This window comes from Oreochromis niloticus, linkage group LG22 (assembly GCF_001858045.2).
Source record: "Oreochromis niloticus isolate F11D_XX linkage group LG22, O_niloticus_UMD_NMBU, whole genome shotgun sequence".
Lineage (NCBI taxonomy): Eukaryota > Metazoa > Chordata > Actinopteri > Cichliformes > Cichlidae > Oreochromis > Oreochromis niloticus.
Window position 1 is genome coordinate 10,706,632 of NC_031985.2, and position 22,874 is coordinate 10,729,505.

General features: G+C 42.7%; 1 protein-coding gene across 1 annotated transcript in view; it reads left to right on the forward strand.

Annotated features, from left to right (window-relative positions):
* The first annotated feature begins 7,212 nt into the window (after positions 1–7,212).
* The window catches only part of LOC102078921 (interferon-induced very large GTPase 1-like), a 41,011-nt gene continuing 25,349 nt past the window's right edge, over positions 7,213–22,874 (forward strand). The window contains exons 1-5 of the mRNA XM_019356011.1: positions 7,213–7,286; positions 7,608–7,916; positions 10,539–10,599; positions 15,745–15,943; positions 22,151–22,621. Coding sequence (XP_019211556.1) covers positions 7,213–7,286; positions 7,608–7,916; positions 10,539–10,599; positions 15,745–15,943; positions 22,151–22,621 — 1,114 coding nt within the window. The remainder of the gene's footprint in view (positions 7,287–7,607; positions 7,917–10,538; positions 10,600–15,744; positions 15,944–22,150; positions 22,622–22,874) is intronic.

Consider the following 22,874-nt stretch of genomic DNA (forward strand, 5'->3'; position numbering starts at 1 on the left):
TGGCATACAAATAAATCCATGGACTGGCACTTTAGTAAAGAAGGGACATGTTAACAGCACAAACACCAACCCACTAAAAACAAAATGGCTTCCTTTTATACTCTACCTATTCAGGTGAGCATCCGGACTAGCGAGTATGGGGGTTAACTAATCAAAATGAAAACGCAACCCAACAAACATACAATAACATTAGAGCACGTAACAAACATATACATATTTCCCTAATAACAGAGTATCCGTGCTTATAGGAGCAAGGTTCAGTCACTGGCTATTAAGGATGGAAAGCCAGTCTGAAATACAAAATGGCAAACTAGACTAAGGAACATCAGCTGCCCTTCTTTCACTGAATTAATGGTCAGCTTTTGGCAGCCGATGTTCCTTAGTCTAGTTTGCCATTGATTGATTGGGAATTAAAAATAATATAATAAAGACAATGCACTAGTTCTTAAGAATTTTTATTAGGTTTATTTGATGTAGGATTAAATTGACAGTTTGTAAAGGTGAAGCGACAAGGGGACTGTCCATCCTACCTGCGTCAGAAAAGAGTCAGAGTTAGAGCTGCTTACATTTAATCATTTGTCGGTAACCTAAACATATGTGAAAAGAGAATTTGTAAAAGTAGTCACCTGTCCTGGTTGCTTCTTGCAGGATGTGGAAGCAGCTCAATCACCTGCTTAAGAGCTCCTGGAGCAGACCAGTGTGCCGGGTTAGGGGAGTATGGTTAGATAGTAATGGTTGAAGCGTATGTTATTGATTTGTTTATAGCACGTTTTGGAAATATGTATATGTTTGTTATGTGCTCTAATGCTATTGTATGTTAATGTTTTCATTTTGATTAGTTAACCCCCATACTCGGGCTAGTCCGGATGCTCACCCGAATAGGTAGAGTATAAAAGGAAGCAATTTCGTTTTTAGTGTTAGTGCTGTTAATACGTGCCTTCTTTAATAAAGTGCCAGTCTCGCGTCATATCGTTGGAAGGAACCTATGACCACCGGCCAAAACTGACGGTTGTGATCTCAGTGAAGAGGTAGATACGCAAAGACAACATGAGTATTAGAGGGTGTCGCGTGAAGAAATGAGACTGGATATATTAATTCAGAAAATAAAAATACATCGCAAGAACATATCTTTAAAAATTGTGTTTTGGGGATGTGAAATAAATAAAAAGCTCGCAGCCTCAAAACAGAAGCTGTATCCAAACAGCTTTTAATAAATCCCAAACTTTACTTGAATACATATGTAACAAGCGTTAAGAATTACAACATCTTCAGCATCTACAGTGAGGCCAACCCAAAAAAACCACAAAAAAAAAAAGTAGAAAAACTGATTTCATCACACTAGTTGAGCAATGAAAAATCATGCGGCCACTCAACTAATCTTAAGGGCTCAGAAAAGAAAAAGTTTATGACAAAGTTAAATGTATTGAGTCTATCAAAACTAAAAACAAAACTACGATAAAACAGAAAAGGGAACACAAATTGTCCTCGTTTTTTCCAAAAATGGTGACATTTATCGCCCAACGGTGAAAATGGTTATCAAGAGCCCCATACCCTTTGTCGTAATAATAATGATAACGAGTGAAAACTAAGAATTTGTAAAATAAGAGTTCAACACTTGTCTGTACAAAACAGGCAAACAACTGCGATCATTCTGTCTCTACACAGCCATCATCGATCTCCTCAGAATCTGTTTTACTCTCAACTTCATGCAACAACGCGTCAGGTTTGCCTTGCTTTGACCCCACAACAGAGGCTATAACGTTTTCTAGGTGAGGATTTCCCTTTGCCTCCTGCTCAACTCTTTCCAACACCTCCCCATGCTCATCTTTCTTCAGATTATCCACAAAGTTTTCAAATATAGTGAGCAGAGGAAAGGCGTACTCAATCACATTCTCGCTAAGATTTGGAAACCCGTAGAAAAACCCGCCACTGTGCAAACCAAACACTCGTCCGTCGGCATCAAAAACCGGGGAGCCGGAAGAGCCTTTGATCTGCTGATTGATTTCACAAAGACTGCAAAATTCCTCGCAGTCTTCTAAATTTTCATTATTCTCTCGCCTCTCTTTCTCAATGAAGCACGTAGGACTCATTTTTTTCACTCCTCCTCCTGGGTGTCCGACGACACAGGCCTCGCCGTCTGAAGGCACAGGTCCGAATCTCTTAAGGAGCCCTGGCGGCACTTTCTCTGTTTCTAGCTTAAGTATGACATAATCTAACTTATCGTTGCAGATGAACACCTTACGCTGAGGTTGTTCCTGTCTGATTCTTGGTCTTCAAAGTTAAAGACCACGGTAACGTTTACAAATTCACGCCAGTTAGGTGTGTTTGATTTAACCCAGTAGTCGAATAAGTGGACGTTGGTCAAGACAAAGTTGTCAAATAGCACAAAGCCTGTGCCTTGCTTTATGAAGGAACCAGTTATGAGACAAACGGACTCACTCAGTTCGAGCAGCAGCATAACACTGTGAATTTCAGTAAAAGGCTGTCGGCTCTTTCCAAAGGTCTCCTTCCTGTATTTCAGTGCTTCCAGAAAAGAATTTTTAGGGAATCTATTCTCCATCCATCATTTCAGACGCAGATACTGCTGACAAAGTAGATCGTAAACCTCCTTACGGTCAATGCTGCTACCCGTTTCTTTGATTGCCGTTTTTAGACTCAATCCGTTCTGCTGTGCTACATCTAAGACTGATGTCATTTCACCGCTGCACTTTGCATTATTTGATTCGTGTGGAGGTTTCTGCTGCCCTGGGATGGCTACATCTTTTATTTCCGTATCTGCTCCCTGTGGAAAACATATCTGGAATTTCTTATTGTCAAGACAATCAATTATGTCTGTGCACTCAGTCTTACGTTGGTCGTCGATGTTAACCAGCTCAAAGTAGCCCAGGTCATCGGTGAAGCGACCATCTCTTTTCAGAGCCTCGGCCGCAGTTATTCCCTTCTCCCCGTAAACACAAAGATACTTGAACTGTTTTAAAGCGTAATTTTTTTAAAAACTTCTCTCTTTTTTGGCATTTAGTCCACCCTTTGTACTGATGTAAAAGAGAGAATAGTAATCTCTCGCCTTAACCATCTTCTTATATTTATTGAAAGGCCTCCGTGCAAGCTTGAACATGTTGCGTGTGCCGTCTGAACTGGATTTCAGTCTGAACTGATGTCCGTGTGGGTCCTGCAGAGAATCAGAGTTGGAAAAGTTGTTAATGTAGAAAAAAAACCCAAAACAAAATGTAATGCATTTTATTCATAATCTCATTAAAGCCATGATCTTTTTTTATCGCTTTCACTGGAGTGGGTAAATGAGTCTGCAAAGTTAGAAAAACTGATTTACATTTATTGTTTATTACTTTTATTGGACATCATCCGATCTCATTTATACACATTTAAGAAATAACGTGGAAAATATCCTTTTGTTTGCATTTGGAGACTCGGCATTTGAACCATCCCAAATATCTGGACCAGGGAACCAACTCCTCAAACCGGTAAAAAGGTCAATGACACAGTTACACGATCGCTAAACTAACCTGTTTTTGAATAAAAGAAAACCATATAAGCATGAGCCCTGGAATCTCGGTTGTAAAAAAAAAAAAAAGAAGCACTACACATTACTTTTCTTATGTCTACTATACAGGAGATGCTGCTCACACTCTGAGTTGCACTAATGTGTCTGTCAGATGTCCCAAATGGAATGTCAGGCCGCACGCGCACTCACGCCGGACACCTCCTTGACCTTATTTCCACGAGCCCTCGACTCAGCTGCAAAGTGCTTACGAGGTCAGTTTCCTTTTCATCAGAATTATCTGCCGTCATTCAGACATAAGTTGAGCAATGGTTTAACCAATTTTCCATCAAAGGGATGCCGGAATTAAACAGAACATAGGATGTAAGTTCAGGAAATATAAGTTTGACTATGGAGCACATCTCCTTCAGCGTTCACAATAATGGATTGCATTTCTCTCAGTCAACTGACTGTTTAGGGGGGGAAAGCGGCTAATAGTTAGTGGGCTCTGTGTTTGTGGTTGTTGTTTGTTAATCACACTAGGAGTGAACAAAAGCAGAAAAAACCCCTGTAAAGATGCAGACTGTGAAAGTCTGGTTTATACCACAAATCTTACCAGCTGTAACTGAGTTTTTTGTGTTTTTAAGTTATAAGCACGTGTCAAGACTTCAGTCTCCCATTGCTGATGTGATCCTCCTTTTTGTTCCCTATTAATGATTTAATTTGTGATATTGCCCCCATAAAATAATAAGGCTTTAATGAAATCATTGTGATACAGAGATTTGATTTCTTGTGCATGCTTTGGATAAAAAAGTAATTTTGTCTACACTGAATGTAGTTTACCAACTGCTCCTCAGTCCAAACTGACTTTATGGTTCATACGTGTCAACTCAGGGAACTCCTGCCGTGACCTCCCGTCTGTGAGCACCCACACACACACACACACACACGCAGAAGGAGAGAAACAGAAAGATCATTAATGCAGAGGATTGCAGCAGCTCTTGGATTTTCACTCTCTGCCGGATTTCAGAAGAACGGTCACATAAATTTCATTACAATTTTTTTTGCCTTTGCTTCAATGTGTCTTTAAATCCTTTCTTGTTCAAATTGTTTATTCACATAGTAAAGAAGTAGCTAGGGAACTCAGTAAGTATGAACAGCGATAGTTTAAAGACATTTTCTACAATACAGAGGATTTCATCATCCACAGTTTGTGAAAACTACAGTTAAAAAACAAATCAGTACATTCACAAATGATGGACTCTTTTCAGAGGTACGCTTCATGTACTGATTAACATACAGTTCAAAGATGTACATTAGGGTGCACACTGGTTATGTGGATTTGCTATATGAATATGCTCAAGAGTCTGTTTGAGCTAAAAACTTGAAATATATATATGTACCATAGATGAAATGTTTTTGGATAACAAACGAGTCACATTTTAAACACTGTTTGAATAATCAAAGAGATATTTATGAAGGGCAGGCTACAACAGACATGCTTACCGGGAGCTGTATTGTCTCTTCTGCATAAGCCACACCAGAAACGCTCCGTGCGGATAGCAAAGTCTGCGCTGTAGGAGTGTCTGGACCCTCCACGCTGGGATCTGCCGCACAACCTCGCACTGGTCCCCAGGGGCACAGCAAACTTGTAAGCTCTAGTTCGGCTCCCGAAAAAAAAGATGCTCGAGTTGTTCTTGTGTCCAACAAAAATGAGTTCTAATATGTTTTATTTTTAATGTTACTGCGTTGAAGTTAGCACAATTTAAAATCAAAAAATTATTAGTCTCTTAAATGAATGGCATCTTGTTAGACCGGGGACGGGGGCTTAAAAAACTAATACATTGTTTTACATCTTGTGCACTTGGGCACACTTCAGTAAAACTCGAAAAGTGGGACACACAATATGGAGATGATGACTTGGCATTTGTTAGGGAGGAGTGTAAGTATAGAGAGGAGGAATTCCTACTTCCCATTCATGTACTCTGCAATGTGCATTGTGTCCTTGTAACGTGTTTACTTTTTTTCTAAATAAATAGCTGTAAAAAAAACCCCATCAAAGTTGAGGTAAGTATTCACCACAGTATCATGTTTTTTTTTATTAGGGTCAAATTTCTCTTTGTGTAAAATTTAAGCCAACATCGAAGTGTCGAAGGTCGGTTGTAAAAAACAAGTAGGTCCCTGAAGCTTATTTGTGCCACAGATGCTAATTCAGTGACTGTGGGAATGTGTAAGGAATGTTTTGGGACCTGTCTGATCTTAAAAAACTAACTTTGTTGTTACATTACAGCAATATTGAGGAAAGATTTAACGGCTGATCATGGAGCAGGATGAAGGTCAAAGGGAAAGTCCCTGCCACACTTCCGGTTATGCTTCCATCCGGCGTAGTCATCCAGCCGGTCCGTGCTATATTGCCCCTCCTGACCCGGAGTGGTATAACGTTTTGTAGAAAAGTTTGATCGATTCGCTCTCTCTCTCTCTCTCTCTCTCACTCTTACCAAAATAATAAATTCTCTGTTTGTTTTTTTTCTCATACGTTTATGGTATCCTACGGAGGAAGCATCCCGAGCTCTCGGAGGTAATTGACCAGGATGAACCGACGGTCGTCTGACTCCTTCTTGATGTGTGTAAAACAAGGCCGTTTTCTTTTAGGGTTTCTGTTTTTCTGTCTGTTGAGAAAACCTGTTGTAAAAGTAGCTCAAAAAAATGAAGAAAAACTCTTTACTTTGATCTGAGAAGGAGTGGCTGCACAAAACCAAAATACCTCATCGAGGTGTTTTAATAAAAATATTTGGGATAGAGTTCTGAATATGTGCTTTTTTTTTTTTCTCTGGGTTATTTTGCACGTACAAGGAGTTGGGGCCTTTATGAAATTCTTTGCTTGGCTGGAGGCATTAAGAAATACTAATAACGATTAGAGGGGTTGTTGACTCCTCCTTGATGTGCGTAAAACAAGACCGTTTTCTTTTAGAGTTTCTGTCTGTCAAGAGTTTTCTGCTAATGAGAAAACCTGTTGGAAAAGTGACTCTAAAAAAAAGAAAAGTCTTTACTTTGGTCTGAGAAGGAGTGGCTGCACAAAACCAAAATACCTCATCGGGGTGTTTTAATAAAATTAATTAGGGCCGATTTCCAAATACGGGCGCAACGCTTTTTTCCAAAGGCTTACTTTACACATACGAGGCGGGCGCACTGTAGGTTATAAGCATCAAGAAATACTGATAATGATTAGAGCGGTTTGTTGACTCCTTCTTGACCCGCGATGTGTGTGTGTGTGTAAAACAAGACCATTTTCTTTTAGGGATTCTGTCTATTTTCTGCTAATGAAAAAAATCGGTTGGAAAAGTCTTTCCCACACAATAACGCATCCGAGGGTGTTTTAATTGTTTAAGTAAGACCGAGTTCTGAATATGTGCGCGGTGCTCTTTTCACTAAGGGATAATATTTTTTTAACACATACAAGGATGTAGCTTGCCTCCACCAAGTCAGATAATCTTAAAGGTTTTTAGTTTCACTTTCCACACCCCTCAAAAGGTAGAGGCCATTCTCTCCGCTAGCTCCTCGGAGCCGGTATCTGGCTGGGGAACATGAAGACGCTCTTATTTTTCTCTTCTCTCCGCGGAGCATCGGCCGCGTCGCATCTGTTACTGTAGACAGTGATGGGGGTGTCGCTGATCACCGAGGAGGACCAGTCGCCGCTGCTGCCTCCCATGCTTACAATGTCGGGAGAGCAGATCTCTTCCCCGTCCAAGTACAGAGGGACGCAGGGCTGCAGAGTGAAAGGCTCCATCCTGTCAGCGCATAGAAAAGTATGCGCCGGCCCTCTCTGATTTTATTCTCCTCCCTCCATAGACCCCCCTCCCTCTAAGGGAGAAAACATAAATTTTTTCCCCCGGATGCGATTAGTCACACATATGGAATCCATTAGACACTTCCGGAGTACCCCCCTCCCCTCACCGGATGCAATTCGTCGCGCTTATGGATCATATTACACACATCTGGAATCGATTAGTCACTTCCGGAGTACTTCCGGTAGGGTCAAAAGGTCAAGGCTAGGGCCATCAATCAAATTTTGACACAAGCCGTATGGTTATTTTTTGACGTTCTCCAGTAGGCAGAGGGATCTGGCTGCTTCAGTCACCACCACCATCCACGGGAAGCCAGTGGAGGTAGTTGAGGAGTACAAATACATGGGAGCCATCTTTGACAACCTCCTGAAATTTTCTGCCAACACAGAGGAGATTCTCAGGAGGTGTCACCAACGGCAATACCTCCTTAGGAAACTCAACTCCTTTGGAGTCAGCACACCCATCATGATGACTTTCTACTATGCCTTCCTGGAAAGCATCATGTCTTCTCCATCACCTCCTGGTTCCACTCCCTCAGCCTTCAGAACGGGAACAAACTGCAGCACACTGCATCAGTATGCTCTAAAATCATTGGACTGCCTGTCAGAACTCTGGCACAGGTTTTCAGCCAACAGGCCCTCAGACAGGCAGCCAAAATCATCAACGACCCCTCTCACATTCTTCACCCCGCATTTCAATGGCTCCCCTCTGGGCGATGCCTCCACTGCATTTCCTGCAGGACTGAGAGGAGGAGAGCCACCTTTGTCCCCAACAGTGGCGGTCCTAGCCTGTTTGGTGCCCCAGGCGAACACTCCCTCTGGCGCCCCTCTGGCACACACACACACACACACACACACACACACACACATAAAACATATTAAGGATTGTACATTAACATAAAACTGTTGTTGGAACCATACTGAATTTCACCAGAGAAACACACACACACACACACACGAGAAGAGAGAGAGAGTATGCATAGTATGCAAACGGCTACCAAACAGCCATCAGAATTCGTCATACAATGAGAACAGGACAAATCAACAACTGAGAATGACTAATTAATATTAAAATCTGTAACATAATGTATTGTTTGGAGTTTAGTCTGTTACTGTTACTATTTTTACCATTTCTTTTTGCAGCAACTGTAACCCAGATTATTTCCTTAGGGATTAATAAAGTATTCTGATTCTGATTGTTTCAGGATGACCTGCCATCATCCAATGACACATCTGCTTACCTGTATCTTTTGCTCGTTTCTCCTCCTCTTCTTTTCTATTTTTTCTAAAGTGATCACCTGATGGCTTTGAACTTTTCTTGTCCATCTTCCATTGGTTTTAATTTTGCACTCCAGTATGAACACAAATCCCCCAACTCGAGGATCACCACAACTTAACCTAATAGACCTACACCTTAGTTCACAGATTCACTTTGTCTAAGGTCTATTTCTGGGATTTCGCACAACCCAGGATTCAAATCATGAATACATAATGGGCTTGGATTTACAACATTATGAATGAAATGTGCTCTATTTGGAAGCAGCCCCCTGTCAACAGGTTGTGTGTGAGACTTTAAATCATCAAACTGTAAATTATAAATTATAAATTGTTATTGATCCCTTTACCTCTAGTCCTAAAGTGTATATTTATTTTCTTACTCTTCTTATATATATTGTTTGTTGTGTAACTGGAGCCTCGTCGTCTCGTCTCTCTATATACTGGACTGTATGTAGCAGAGATGCCAATAAAGTTTACTTTGACTTCAGCAGCAAGCAGGCGCACCGAGGGCTCTCGCGCTCACTTTTCACGCCGCGTGTATAATTTCGAAAAAACATCGGTGCAAATTATAAGTCTGTATCATAATGTCTGGTGTTTTCGTGTTTGTTGTTTTGTTTTTATTTCGTTTTATTTTGCGAGTTGGTTATTGGATGCCGCTCCAGCCAGCCAGAGAATCCCCCACCGCCCCGCCCTCTCCTCCCTGTGCCGCAAGCAGCAGGCGCACCTCGCAAACCCTTACTCCCAGCAAATGGGCGATAGAAAACCGATCGGTGCCTATGCCATTCCCAATATGCGCTGGCTGATGTTGGAGCAGCATGAGTACGAGCAATTTTTTTTTTTATTTTTTTTTTGCCGATGCCCGCGATGCCGCCCCGGGCAACTGCCCGTGTCGCCCGTATCAAAAACCGCTACTGGTCCCCAAAGCCACTCTGCTTTTTAACTCCAACCGATAAGAACATTTCCCACACCCATAAACATAAACTACAATCTTCTTGCATTACTGACACTTTATTCACTTTTAGTCACTTGCAGTTATTTATTCACCTTCAGGAATTCAGGAAATTGGCAAACCCTTTCTTTTTTTACACCACTGTATGCTAGATTCTGTATTTTTGCTGTGTTATACGACAATAATGTCTATGAGGTGTCAGTGCTAACCACTACAACTACGCTGAAGTGTTCTTTAATTATCACTCACACTCTTAAATTACAGCCATCTAAGCAACTTTTTGGTGCTCACCTAAGCAATGAGGAGCAGAAGCACAAATGTCAACCAATCAACTTCTGATCAAGCATGTATGAGTTTACACTAGATAATTAAACAAGGACAAATCTAGCTGACATTTTGTCTAAAAATAATATTTCATGGCCAGAGTTGATGGGCATCTTAAAAATGTCCATCGTCTTGACATTTCAAATATTTAACAACATTTTTTAAAGCAGTAAATACAGAAAATAATTTGTCATATGAGTCAGTTTGTTGTCTCTATATTTTACTGTATTATGCAGTAAATGAAGGTAAAATTAAAAAAAAAATAGAATTTAACCTGAAAAATATAGCCTGATCAATAATACAAACATGAGAACATTTTGAATTTTGTAATAATTTAAAGGATTATAACTCTTGTTGAAGTTGAATACATGACAACGTTGAATCTATACAAACACATAATACATTTTTTACTTTTATTGTCTTACATTAATTTGTCTGATGAATAAAACTATATTAAATATAGTGTTCATGAAATCAAACTTTCAAGACTCCCAGCTGTCACAGTCCTGGGTTGGTAACTCAGTGTTTTTTGTTTTAAATTATTTATAGTCTTGGATTTCAATGTTATTCATAGTTTCTAGTCTCTGTGCTTCCCTTGTGTTCCTTGTGTCACATTGTTTTCATGTCTGTGCCTCTCATTGTTTTAGTGTCAAGTCCCTGTCTCTGTGCCTGTCCCATGTTTCCAGTTTTGACAGTCTCATGTGCTATGTTAGTGTTTTCAGTTTTGCTCTTGTTGTGTCTGATTTCTCCCAGCTGTGCTCTCCTCCTGTGTCTCATTCCCTCATTATCCTTAAAACCTTTGTTGTCCTCTGTTTGTTGCTGGATCATCTGCTTATCACCAACTGCATTTCCCATATCTCAGGTTTTGGTGTTCCGTGTTCCACATCTCATGTCTTTAGTTTCTTTGTTCTCATTTTTTTAGGTTTTCTCCTAGTTTATGTTTTGCTTGTTTAATCACTGTCACCTTTTGCTTTCATTTGTATTCTCCTCCGCTGTAATAAAGGTTCACTCTCAGTTCAAGTCTGTCTTCAGTGTCTGCATTTGGGTCCAATCTCTCTCCACTCCTTGCTGTCTGCCACACCAGACGTGACCCCAATAGAGGCTCTTTTTCCTTAAGTGTTTGTATTTTGTTTCTCTGATTAATGAAGATTTCTTTTAGATTCATGACCGATCCCACATAAAATGTGAGGTGAGAAGAAGAACATATATACATAGTCATTTGACTATGGTAAGCTAGAACTTTTGGGGGTATTTAGCATGCAAATATGAGACCAAGAGACGACTGAAAGGCTACTGCCAAGATAAACAAATGAGAGCACTGAGTGTTTCTTTTTAATTTACAACCCTTTTTACAGCTCTCTGTGTTTAATCATTAGCTATTATTAATCTCTGGCTCTCTTCCACAGTGTCTTTTATCCTGTCTCCTTTCCCTCATCCCCAAATAGTCACAGTGGATGGGTGCTTCTTTTTCCTGAAAAGGGGAAGCAACATCCATAGTCAGAAAATTTGTCAGAAGTGTTTAATAAGCATATCAGTGTTACAATAATACTTATTACTTAAATTGCGTATCAAAATTAACCATGGTAACATGTATGGCATCATTGTCAGACTTCTTGATTTTATTGGTAACTGGTAATTTGATTGTCCTCCTTCATGACACACCTGCAAAGCTGATGGCTATTTTGAGGTAATCTCTCTTCTGGATATGTTTCATAAAATTCCAGGGGTTGTGAATAGTGCACAAAATAATAGTTTAGGGTAGATGAAATTATTTATTTCTGTGTTATTTCATGGATAACTGTTAAATTAATTTTCAGTGGTTATTATTGTTGGTTGTTCTGGAAGCATTAAATAAGCCATATTATCAGAGTAAAGTACATTAACCTCCTAAGACCTGAACTCTTTCATGGCATGCATTTTCACTTTCTCTTTGCTATTTGTGCTGATTGGGATCTGATGAATGTAAAAACAAAGAATTACCTGATTTTGTTGTTGTTGTTGTTGTTTTTAACCTGATTTTTATTTCTGAGAAAAATGAGATCCACATAAGAGGACATTCATTTTAAATTTTGATAGGACGGTGGCAGTATAATGTCCTCGTAAGTGGATATCAGGCCCTTGTAGAGCAAAATTTAGTATTTTGGGCTAGACAACCCAAGATGTGATGTCCACATATGACACTAGGTCCTAGGAGGTTAAAAAGAGAGATGTTAACAAAAGCCTTTCATACATACCTCTACTGCACAAGCAGATGAGACTTTTGGAAGAACACACACATACACAAAACATATTTCTTTTGTGTTGAGTTATCAGGCTGGCTAATCCATGCCCCCTTTGGCAGTTATTAGAAAGATTAGAGTTTAAGGTACCTCCCTGATTGGCTTCAGTTTCAGACTTGTGAGCTACACTTAGGTCAAAATATTGTTTATTGTTTTTGCACAAGGACATCAACAAAGTAGACTTTAAACAATGAAAACATCAGACTTTCTGTTATGGTCTGACTGGCCCTGCCGGGCAACCTGCTCGTTTATGTTTGGTTTTTTTGGTTTTTTTGATGGAGCCGCTGTTCCCTGGAGGCGGGAGCGCCAACCCGGAAGTAGCTCCTTTCTGAGTTTCTCCACAACAGCGATTAATCAACACTCACCAGCTGCTGTGAATTACTGCCATGAGAAAATGTTGCATCACCTTGTGAAAGAACAGAGCACTCTGCTCCAAGCTGTCTCAGATATTAAAGGTATGGTGCAATCCACACCTGCAGCAGTAGCCAATACTTCACCTACCCTGCCTCCGCTAAGTGTGGCAGCTGCCTGCCCGCTGCCTCCCTCTCCTCCTCCACCAGTACATGAACACACTCTTCCTATGGCTGAAAGGTTTTCTGGGGATTTGGACAAATGTGGGGTTTTTTTGACTCAGTGTGCCCTGATTTTCTGGCAGCAGAGACAAGCTTATGCTACAGACTGTGCCAAGATCGCTCTCATTGTTCAGTTATTGACGGGCAGGGCTTTGAGGTGGGCTGAAGCTGTCTTAAGGACCAATCCTAATGTTTCCTACCCAGATTTTTTGGCCAAGTTTAAATGTGTTTTTGTCAAGGGCTCCAGCTCGGAGACGGCTGCCCACCATATGTTCTCTCTGAAGCAGGGCAGAAGGAGTGTGGCTGATTTCTCCGTGAAGTTCTGGACCCTGGCAGAGGAGTCAGGCTGGGAATAGAAGGCGCTTAGAGGAGCTTTTCTGAATGGCCTCAACGAAAGGATAAAACATGAGTTGGCAACCAAAGACATGCCTGCAACTTTGAGTGCACTTGTTAATATGTGCATCAAGCTGGATGATCACATGTGGGAGTTCGGGGGGCGGTCGGAGGAGTCTCGTCGCCCCAGGGGTCCTCGAACGCCTGGGGGCATCCTATTCCCTCTGAATGGAAAAAGGTCAAGCAGAAACCTGGTGATGACGAGGAACAGCCTATGCAGTTGTGGCGAGTAAGGTTCAGGACTGCTAGATGGAGAAAGAAACACCAAACGGGTGAGTGTTATGTGTGAGAGATAGGAACAGGTTGTTGATATTTGCCTAGTCCAGTCTAAAGAACCTGGACCATCAGTGTCGGTCAGAGTGTTATCTGGTGCTACTAAAACCATGTTGCCCCATCTCAGTTGCCCGACGAAGCTTATTTTTCTCTCGCACACTCACCCGTGTGAAGACTCTGGAGCTGAGCAAAGCTTTATTGATGAAGCACTTGCTAGGGAGTTAGAGATCCCATTAATTGCTCTACAGGAACCTTTAAGGGTGTCAGCCTTGAATGGGAACTTACTAGCCGAAGTGACTCACCATACTCAGGAGATCCAATTGGTACTCTCCGGCAACCATGTTGAGAAGATCGGTATGTTTTTATTCAAAGCTCCCAAAACGCCTCTGGTATTAGGTTATCCGTACCTCCAGCAGCACAACCCCATAATTGACTCTCACGGCTGCGTGACAGGATGGAGTGTTAAATGCCACGAGCAGTGTTTAAAGTCGGCTGTACCTAACATCACAGCTAGTATCCCAGCAGAGGTTTCCACAACCCCTGACCTCTCTAACGTTCCCAGTGATTATCATGACCCGTAGTTACGATGTAACTACAGCCCAGCTCATGCAGAAGTGTATGACTAACCTCGTATTGTGGATGGATTATCTCAGTTGTTCTCCTGGCTGAAGTTTGGTCCATTTACAGCATCCTGCCATGCGATTACATTTATTCCTGACCACTGAGAATACTCTTTTATCCAGTGGAATATCCATGTTTATATTATGCTCACATAGCTGTGTTGCTAGCGGTCACGTAGCACATCATTATATACCAGCTAGCCAAACTTCAATAACCCTACAAACGTCACTGCTGTTTAGTTTTCTGTCTTCATTTATGTCGGAAGTGATAGCGGGGCTGTACGTTTGAATTTGTTTCCAAAATCCCTCAGTCAGGACATGCTATATTTTATTTAGATAGAAGCTAGTGAGCTAACTTCCTGCTAATTTCTAACTCCATTAAATGTTTTCATGGATGCCTGGATGTTAAACTCAATTGTTACACCTCCACGTCTCCCCTCGGGGCTGGATTCTTCTTTGTTGACAAGAAAGATAAGACCCTGTGCCCCTGCATTGACTTTTGCGGGTTTACTAATATAACTGTCAAGAATAAGTACCCCCTCCCGCTGTTGGCGTTCGCGTTTGAGCGCCTGCAGGGCGCCACTATTTTTTCTAAACTCGACCTCCGCAACGCCTACCATCCTGTCCGCATTCGGGAGGGGGATGAGTGGAAAACTGCATTCAACACTCACTGGGGCATATCAAGTATCTCGTTATGCCATTTGGCCTCACCAACGCTCCAGCGTTGTTCCAGGCAATGGTGAATGATGTCCTTCGGGACTTCATTAACCACTTTGCTTTTGTCTATCTAGACGACATCCTCATTTTCTCAAAAACCCGTGCAGAACACATTACACACGTGCGTCTGGTGCTACAGTGGCTACTAGAGAATTGACTGTTTGTGAAGGAAGAAAAGTGTGAGTTCCATGTGCAGTCTGTGTTATTTTGGGGCTTTATTGTGGAACTGGGGCAACTGAGGGTGGATCCTGCGAAGGTTAAGTCAGTGGTGGAGTGGCCGGAACCCAAGAACCGGAAAGCAGCCCAGAAGTTCCTAGGGTTTTCCAACTTTTACCGATGGTTTATCCGCAACTTAGTAAAGTGGTTTCACCTTTAACTCATCTCACCTCTCCCAAACAGCAGCTCCTGCAGAAATGCCCTGCAATAGGGTCCTGACCCTGGGTCAGGCCCGGCGGGCCGACAGTACGTCCCTGCGGCCATTCGGGGCAAGGTGATCCACTAGGCACATACAGCAAAGTTCTCCTGTTATCCGGGTTGACATCGCACCCTTAGATTCCTCCAGCGTCTTGTTTTTGGCCATATTCCTTGGCAAGGGAGGGCCACCGTCTGGGAATATGTGGTGGCCTGCCCTATTTTTTGCTCAAAACAAGGTGCCAAGCGCCCCACCGTCAGGCCACCTGTGCCTGGTCCTCGTCCCTAAACGCCCATGGTTGCACATTGCTGTGAATTTTGTCACTGGACTTCCGCCGTCAGCAGGTAATACTACAATACTCACCATTATTGACCGCTTCTCCAGGGTGGCGCTTTTTGTGGCCTTGCCCAAACTTCCCTCTGCCTTGGAGACTGCTCAACTGCTCACACAACATGTGTTGTGTTCTACATGGCATCCCGCAAGATATTGTATCTGATCGGGGTCCCCAGTTCACCTCCTAGGTGTGGAGGGAATTTTGTTCTGAGCATGGGGCCCGAGTTAGTTTGTTGTCTGGTTTTCACCCTTAGACTACTGGCCAAGCTGAAAGGGCCAACCAGGAGCTGGAAGCCATGTTGCGGTGCGTTGCCTCCTTCAACCAGTCCTCCTGGAGTGAGCAGGTGGCCTGGGTGGAGTATGCCCACAACACTAGCAACTCGATGGCCATGGGAGTGTCTCCCTTCCAGGCATGCAAGGGATGCCAACCCCCGCTCCTTTCCATCACTGAGGGTGAGTTGGCGGTTCCATCAGTGCAACATCACATGCGATGTTGCCGGCGGGCATGTTGGACTACCAGGGTGGCATTGCTCAGGACAGCGGAGCAGAATAAGAAGCTGGCAGACAGTCATCGCATTGCGGTTCCCGTTTACCACTTCGGGCAACAGGTATGGCTCTCCTCTAAACACATTCCGAGGCGGACTGTGACTGTGACCCACCACCTGCCGGGGTTATCGACGGTGCACCAGCTTATTCCATAACACGTATTCTGGATGCCAGGCGTCGTGGTAGGGGCTTTTAATTTTTGGTGGATTGGGAAGGGTATGGTCCGGAAGGGTATGGTCCGAACAAGTTTGGTAGGTCACCAGGAGGCTCCCATTGGGGGGGGGGGGGGGGGGGGGGGGGGGGGGGGTGTACTGTCATGGTCTGAATGGCCCTGCTGGGCGATCTGCTCGTTTGTGTTTGTTTTTAGTTTGATGGAGCCGCGCTTCCCCGGAGGCGGGAGCGCCGACCCGGAAGTAGCTCCGTTCTGAGTTTCTCCACACCAGCTGTTAGAGTGAATAGTTAAACATTTGTCATTTTTATGTTTACCATTTGTCCATTGTTTTAACTCTGTGAAAGGAATTCTTTCTTTCCTCCCATCCCCAGATTCTCGAGGTTCTGGGTGAGGGGCTGTAATGTTTTATTACAGGCAACATCTTAGTGAAGGTCTTTTTTTGATGTAAGCTTCCTGCCCAGCAGGAGGTCTCACACACGCGCACACACACACACACACACATTCTCGCATAACACACACACACACACACACACATATATGCATACAGTGCCTTGTCTTTGTAACCAAGGGGGGTTATGAGGGGAGGTACTATTGTTGTGTGTGAACTGTCTCTCAATAAAAGGCAGCGAGAGGAGGCCGGATTTGGGGTCATTCGTGATGAGCTAAGATACCAACGAGGCCTCCCTTGCGCAAGTAATCGATCGAACACTGTTGCCTTGTTTTTCTTTCATGGGAATAAGTCCTGGATACAGCGGGGTCTGAGTTTAGACCCAACATTTATTTGGTCCTTTGAGAGCCGGATCCTAACACATCGCATTCACCGAGGAGAGGGAGAGGACGCCACCGCAGTCTGCTAGCAGCCATCGTCTGGGACGATTGACGAAAGATCTGGTACTTTGCTTTGTTCTAGGCCGGACAGTTTGCACCTGAACTCCCCTCGGGATGGATGGCGATTGACGGGAACCAGAGACTCTTCCCATGAATGGAAACAACACGAACAGTGAGTACAGAAGGCCTTAGAGAGCGGCTACGTGCCCGTGCGTTAAAACAGGTACGTGAGTGCGCAAGCTGTGCGTGTAGACGCAAGCTGCCTGGTTTCTCCGCCAGTGTTTTTGTTTTTTGTTTTTAATCTTTTTGATTTATTTAAGGAGGGTTAAGTCGGTTTCTCCACCGAATAGAAGGAGGGTAAGGACGGTTTCTCCACCGAAAGGAGGATAGAGCTCTATAAAGATAAAAAAGGTTCTCCGCAGTTAAGGGCGTTGAGTGTATGGTTTCTCCACCAATGGTAAGGAGGAAAGAGCTCGCCGCGGTAAGGGGGATTATAGGCCTAAAAAGAGTGTGAATGAGCGTATATGTGTGTGAGTGCCAGTAAGTGAACGCAGCAGCACAGAAGGAAACCTAAGCGCTGTTAATGGAATTTGGTGACCCGTTGTGTACATGTAGCCTGGGTTTTGGTGTAAGTCGCGTTGCCTGCTGCAAACTTAAAAGAAGTCTGCCTTGAAAGAGGATGAAATACACTGCAAAGTTTTTATTGGGCAGCACGTGGTGTGTGGATCGTTGAAGAATGAAGTGAAATTGTGCGCTAAGCAGAAGTGAGTGTGAGCGTGTCTGACGTCACGGTGTGTGTGAAAAGGTATCCAGCTGGGGCGGACGTGATTCTGCAGGTCACCTGCCCAGACAAAGAAATAACATAAGTTGTGTGGTGAATGATAACACGAAGAGTGTTTGGTGTTTCTCAGCCTGAAACAGCTGTAATGCTACTTTCTGTTTATGAGAGAGAGAGAGAGATGTGTGTTGTTTTAAGCAGTGATGAGAATAATGAAAATGTGATGAGAGGAACACAAAAACATACAGAAAATGCATCAACCATACTAACGCTACATGCATACACAATAAATGATACTCATGAAGACCAGACAGCATCTTAAGCATGAGATTCTGTTTGTCATCTTGTCCAAGTCACTAGTAAGATGAAAGTGATACATAGACTAGTGGACTGAATATTATTAGTAGGACAGATGACCGCATCATAGAGGAAAACAGAATGCTGATGAGGGGTCTTAAATGAGTGAGCTGATTGTGAGTTTCTGGTGTGTGAAGAAGTTTTACCATGGCACACATTTGGTTACATGAGAAGAAACTTATTATGTGATGAGACAACAGGGTTATGCTGTATGTTGTGTTGTGTGTGATTGGATGAATGTTTGAGATTAAACTGGCTGTTGATTTGTCTTTTGTTACTAAGTTGAGCCTGCCAAATGGGTTGTTACGATTTATCCCCCTGGCATGAAGAACACGTGTCATGACTTAAACAAGGCCTTTCTTTCCTTGCTTTCCTTTATTTTCTTTCATTTCTTTTTATTTTGTTACTTTCATGGTGCACTGAAAGTTTCGTTTGATGATCTCTGTTTGAGCAGAGATGCACGATTAGAACAGAAGCGCTATACGACTCGTCAAGAAAACTGTTGCAAAAGTGAGTTTCTCCAAAAATTAAAATGGACTCAGGAGAAAGTCACTTATTTGGGACAATTAGAAAATAGGTCCCTACCCCCAAAAAAAGGATTAAGCGAGATAATCCGATCAAAAATTCTTCTTTTCCTTTTTTGAATTGACGTCATTGCTGGCAGTAGAAACTTATTGCGTCACGAGAGCTTCTACTGTCAGCAAATAAAAATGGGGAAAAACTGACTGACAAAAGCTGACAAGACTGACTAAATTAACACCATTGTGTGAAGTTAACCCCCACCTGACAAAGGTGTGGCTGTATCTCTGTGTGTGTCTGTTGCAGGAGCAGAAGGAGACCACAGGAGGAAATTTGGGTCACATGACTATGTGAACTCTGCAAATTTAACCTTTTAGTTTAAAATTTTCTGTGTCTGTGAATTCACCATGGGTGTGTTATTCACTACCTTGTGTTGCTCACAGAGATTACTGTGAGAAAGAGTGTATACAAATGCGCAGCGCTAACATTTACATTCCTTTTTACAGCAGATGGTTAATCATGTGATTCGATCATGTGATTTATAGCAGGACGCATCTTAATGATGTTTTTCTATCACAGGATTACTGAGATTTTGTGTGAAGAAAACTGTGGTTACAGGCTGTGTGTTGGTGATTAAATTACACTGTGTTGTGGAGAAAATATCAATGTTACAGGGGAGAAGTGAATACAGTGTGACACTGTTTGAAACCAGTGTTACTTCTTTTTACAGCATCTCTGGAATCTGGATGGCTGACGCCTGACCACCGGGATGAACATGTGTTTGGCTAATGTTTGTTTTTCTTTAAGAGTGCTTGTAAAGGATTCAGCACAGACAGACAAGTGACAATTGAACGTTGAAAGTCACCGATTAAATTGTGGAATAAATTGGGATGATTCATGATTTGGGACAAATTATGATAATAATAGTGATTTAATGACTGGAGAAAATCTGCACATGATATTTGTCTTTTATGCTGAATACTTTATTACTCTTTTGATCTATAGTCGGTTGAAAATGTGAAGTTTGATTTAACAGATTTGTCTTCCAGGATACAGGCTCCAGGTGGAGCTGAGAGTTAGACAAGCTAAACATTTAATTGCTGACTAATGTGTTTTTTACACAGGGTTACAGGTTGGAGTATGGCTGCTCCAAGTGGGAAAACCTGGAGATTGTTTTAGGGAGACTGTGCAACATTCTTGTACATGTCTCATTGGGGAGTTGACACAAGAGAGGAAGCCATGTGGCGAGAGGAGTGTCATTTTAATTTGCAGGTGTCGTGAGGTGCCATGACGAGAGAAGTGACTGAGAGGATCGTCCACAAGACGGAAGCTGAGGCCTGGAGAGAGGCTTCAGGAGGATCGGAGATCATCGTCAGCACAGAGAGCTGTGCTACTGGGCTTCCAGGAGATCGTCATGAGGAGACTTTTGCACAGCAAAATCTTAAATGAGATGAAATAGTTTCGACGTTGACGTTGAGGAGGACAACTAAGGTGTACGACGTGCTCTGCCTTTAAAATCTTCAGCAGCGTTGAACCATGAGAACTTGAGGGAGCGTGCCAGGCTCCAAAAAGTGACAGCGCAGAGGAGGTCCACCGATGGACTTGTGGTTCTGTGAACAGCACAAATGCCAGGTGACTGTGAAATAACTAACAGCACTTTTTCCACAAGTGAAGCCAGTAACTTACTATCCTACCAGATTAGCTCTAGTTGCTTGTGCTTTGCCTCCATGCGTGAGATCAGTATATGCAGCAGGTTATGCTGTACAATGTTTCAGGAAATAGTTTATTTCACCTTTTGACGTTGTTAGTTCCACACGAGGTAGATGTCTACTACTGCAGACTAAAATTACATTTCTGTCACCTACAAGACACTTGTCTTTAATGTTACTGTTACTCTCATAACCATACGTAACCATGAGTGGTGCACAATTCTGAATCCGTCAAACCTTTTTGCCAACGAAAGAAGAGAGCACTTCTCATGAGTGTAGAGAGCACGTGGAGAAAGAGTTTAAGCCGAGGGATGATTTAATAGATGTGCCACTTGGTGAGGGACAGGTTTGGTTTGTTGATGGTTCGAGTTTTATAACAGTAGAGGGACAGACTAAAACAGGTTTTACTGTAGTAGATAACGAGAAAGTTATCTGTGCAGGACAACTAGCATGTTTCATATTTGCTTGAGCAGCAGAGATGCTAGCTTTAACGGAAGCGTGTAAAGCTGCAGAGAAACAAAATGTGACAATATACACTGGTAGCCAATATACATTTGCTACATTACATTTCTTTGTAGTGCAGTGGGTGAGACGAGGTGTGACAGCCCCTACAGGGAAACCTGTAGAACACGCCAAACTCTTGCAAAATCTGCTGGAGGCAGTGTTATTACCCAGTAAAATTGCCGTTTGTAAATGTGTAGTACACATGTGCGGGAAAGATCCAGTAGCATTAGAGAATGCTTTTGCACATAAGATCGCGAAAGAGGCAACTTTAGGAGAACATGGTGTTAACATTTTAGCAATGCAACACCAACAGACGTTGCCTATTATGCGAGGTGCACTGGTGGACATGCAGGCCCACTCACCTACTGCAGGAAAACAGTTGTGATCTACAGAAGGAGCGAGCTTGCAGGATGGTGTTTGTTATCTGTGTGATAAACCAATACTGCCTTAGAATTGGTATAAAACTGTTGCTATATTGCGCCATGGGCTATGCCATGTCGCAACAGGAGGGAGATGATGAGTAGTTTATACTTTAAGATTAAATACCTTTAAAAAAAAATTTTTGCAGGTCATTTGTCATATGTTGCAAGCATAATTCTCGGGATAATTTGAGACTTAAGACAGGGAAATTCCCCAGATCCAGTCACCCATTTCAAGTTATTCACATGGACTATAGAACTGTCCAGCTGTAATAACTATAAGTACTGTTTAGTGATAGTGTGTTCTTTTTCAAAGTGGGTAGAAATCGTCCCAACTAGAAAAGCAGATGCCATTTTGGTTGCCAAAGCAATATGTAAGAATATCATTTGGAACACGGGATTCCTGAGACCATTTATAGTGATAATGGTCCACACTTTGTAAATGAAGTGATTGGATTAATGGCACAACATTTAGGGATAACAGTAAAACATCATTGTTTATATCACCCACAAAGTGCAGGGTTGATAGAGAGAACTAATGGAACAGTAAAGTTAAGACTTAGGAAGACAATGGAAGAGACACGCAGGACATGGTTAGACTGTATAGAATTAGTTAAGATGTATATGAATGTACATGAGGATTACTCCAACAGAGAATGGTCTGACTCTTTGAGATTATATATGTTAGAGTATTTAGAGTTCTAGTCTTCTGTAGTGATGATAGAAGAGCAGAAGAGAGAGCATATTAGCAGATTAGATGCTTAAAATGTTTAAAAATAAAGAAGTCTTGAGAACAAATGATCTGCCAGATGATTCTGTTCTCTACAGGAGCAGAGTCTGAAGTCTGGAGATTGGATGTTGACAAGGCCATGGAGAGGAAGTGCTGGTCCAGTCCACGGTGGGAAGGTCCATATCGGATGCTGCTGACGACGACCACAGCGGTGAAGATTGCTGAAAGGATTACTTGGATACATCAAGCGCACTGCAAGAAGGTGACACACATTCAGGCCAGTAAGTGGCAGGAAGACCGGGTACAAAGGGGGGGGAAAGCCTCCAGGGCCCCTCGTCTCAATCCGGTGAAGAAACCAACTGAGCCACAGGTACTCATCAGAATGGCTGGGAATGTGCTGTGCGCCTTCTTGAGCCTGTGGACCCTGAGTAGGATGACAGGAGCGCACTGGGACAGAGCAAACCACACCCAGTACTCGCATGGGGTTTTCAACAACTACTGGTGGCAGTTTAAGAACACAACCGCTCACATCAAGAACGAGACCAATGGTTATGCTTGTGATGCCACTGGTTACACATTCTTCTGGACTGTGGCCATATAGCATCACTGAGAGCGAGACAGTTTGTTTGGTTGCCTTAGCAACACATTCAGGAGTAAACGTACTTGGAACACTGCCAACTTTTCAACTTCTGAACCTGAATGGAAGGTTGATTCACCAGTAGCTGGGACGGTGAACTGCTCTGGTACGACAGACCTGCTAGTCTGACTCAAAGAATCTGACTCGCTGCAGGACATTGAACAGCTAAACGAACTGGAAACAGG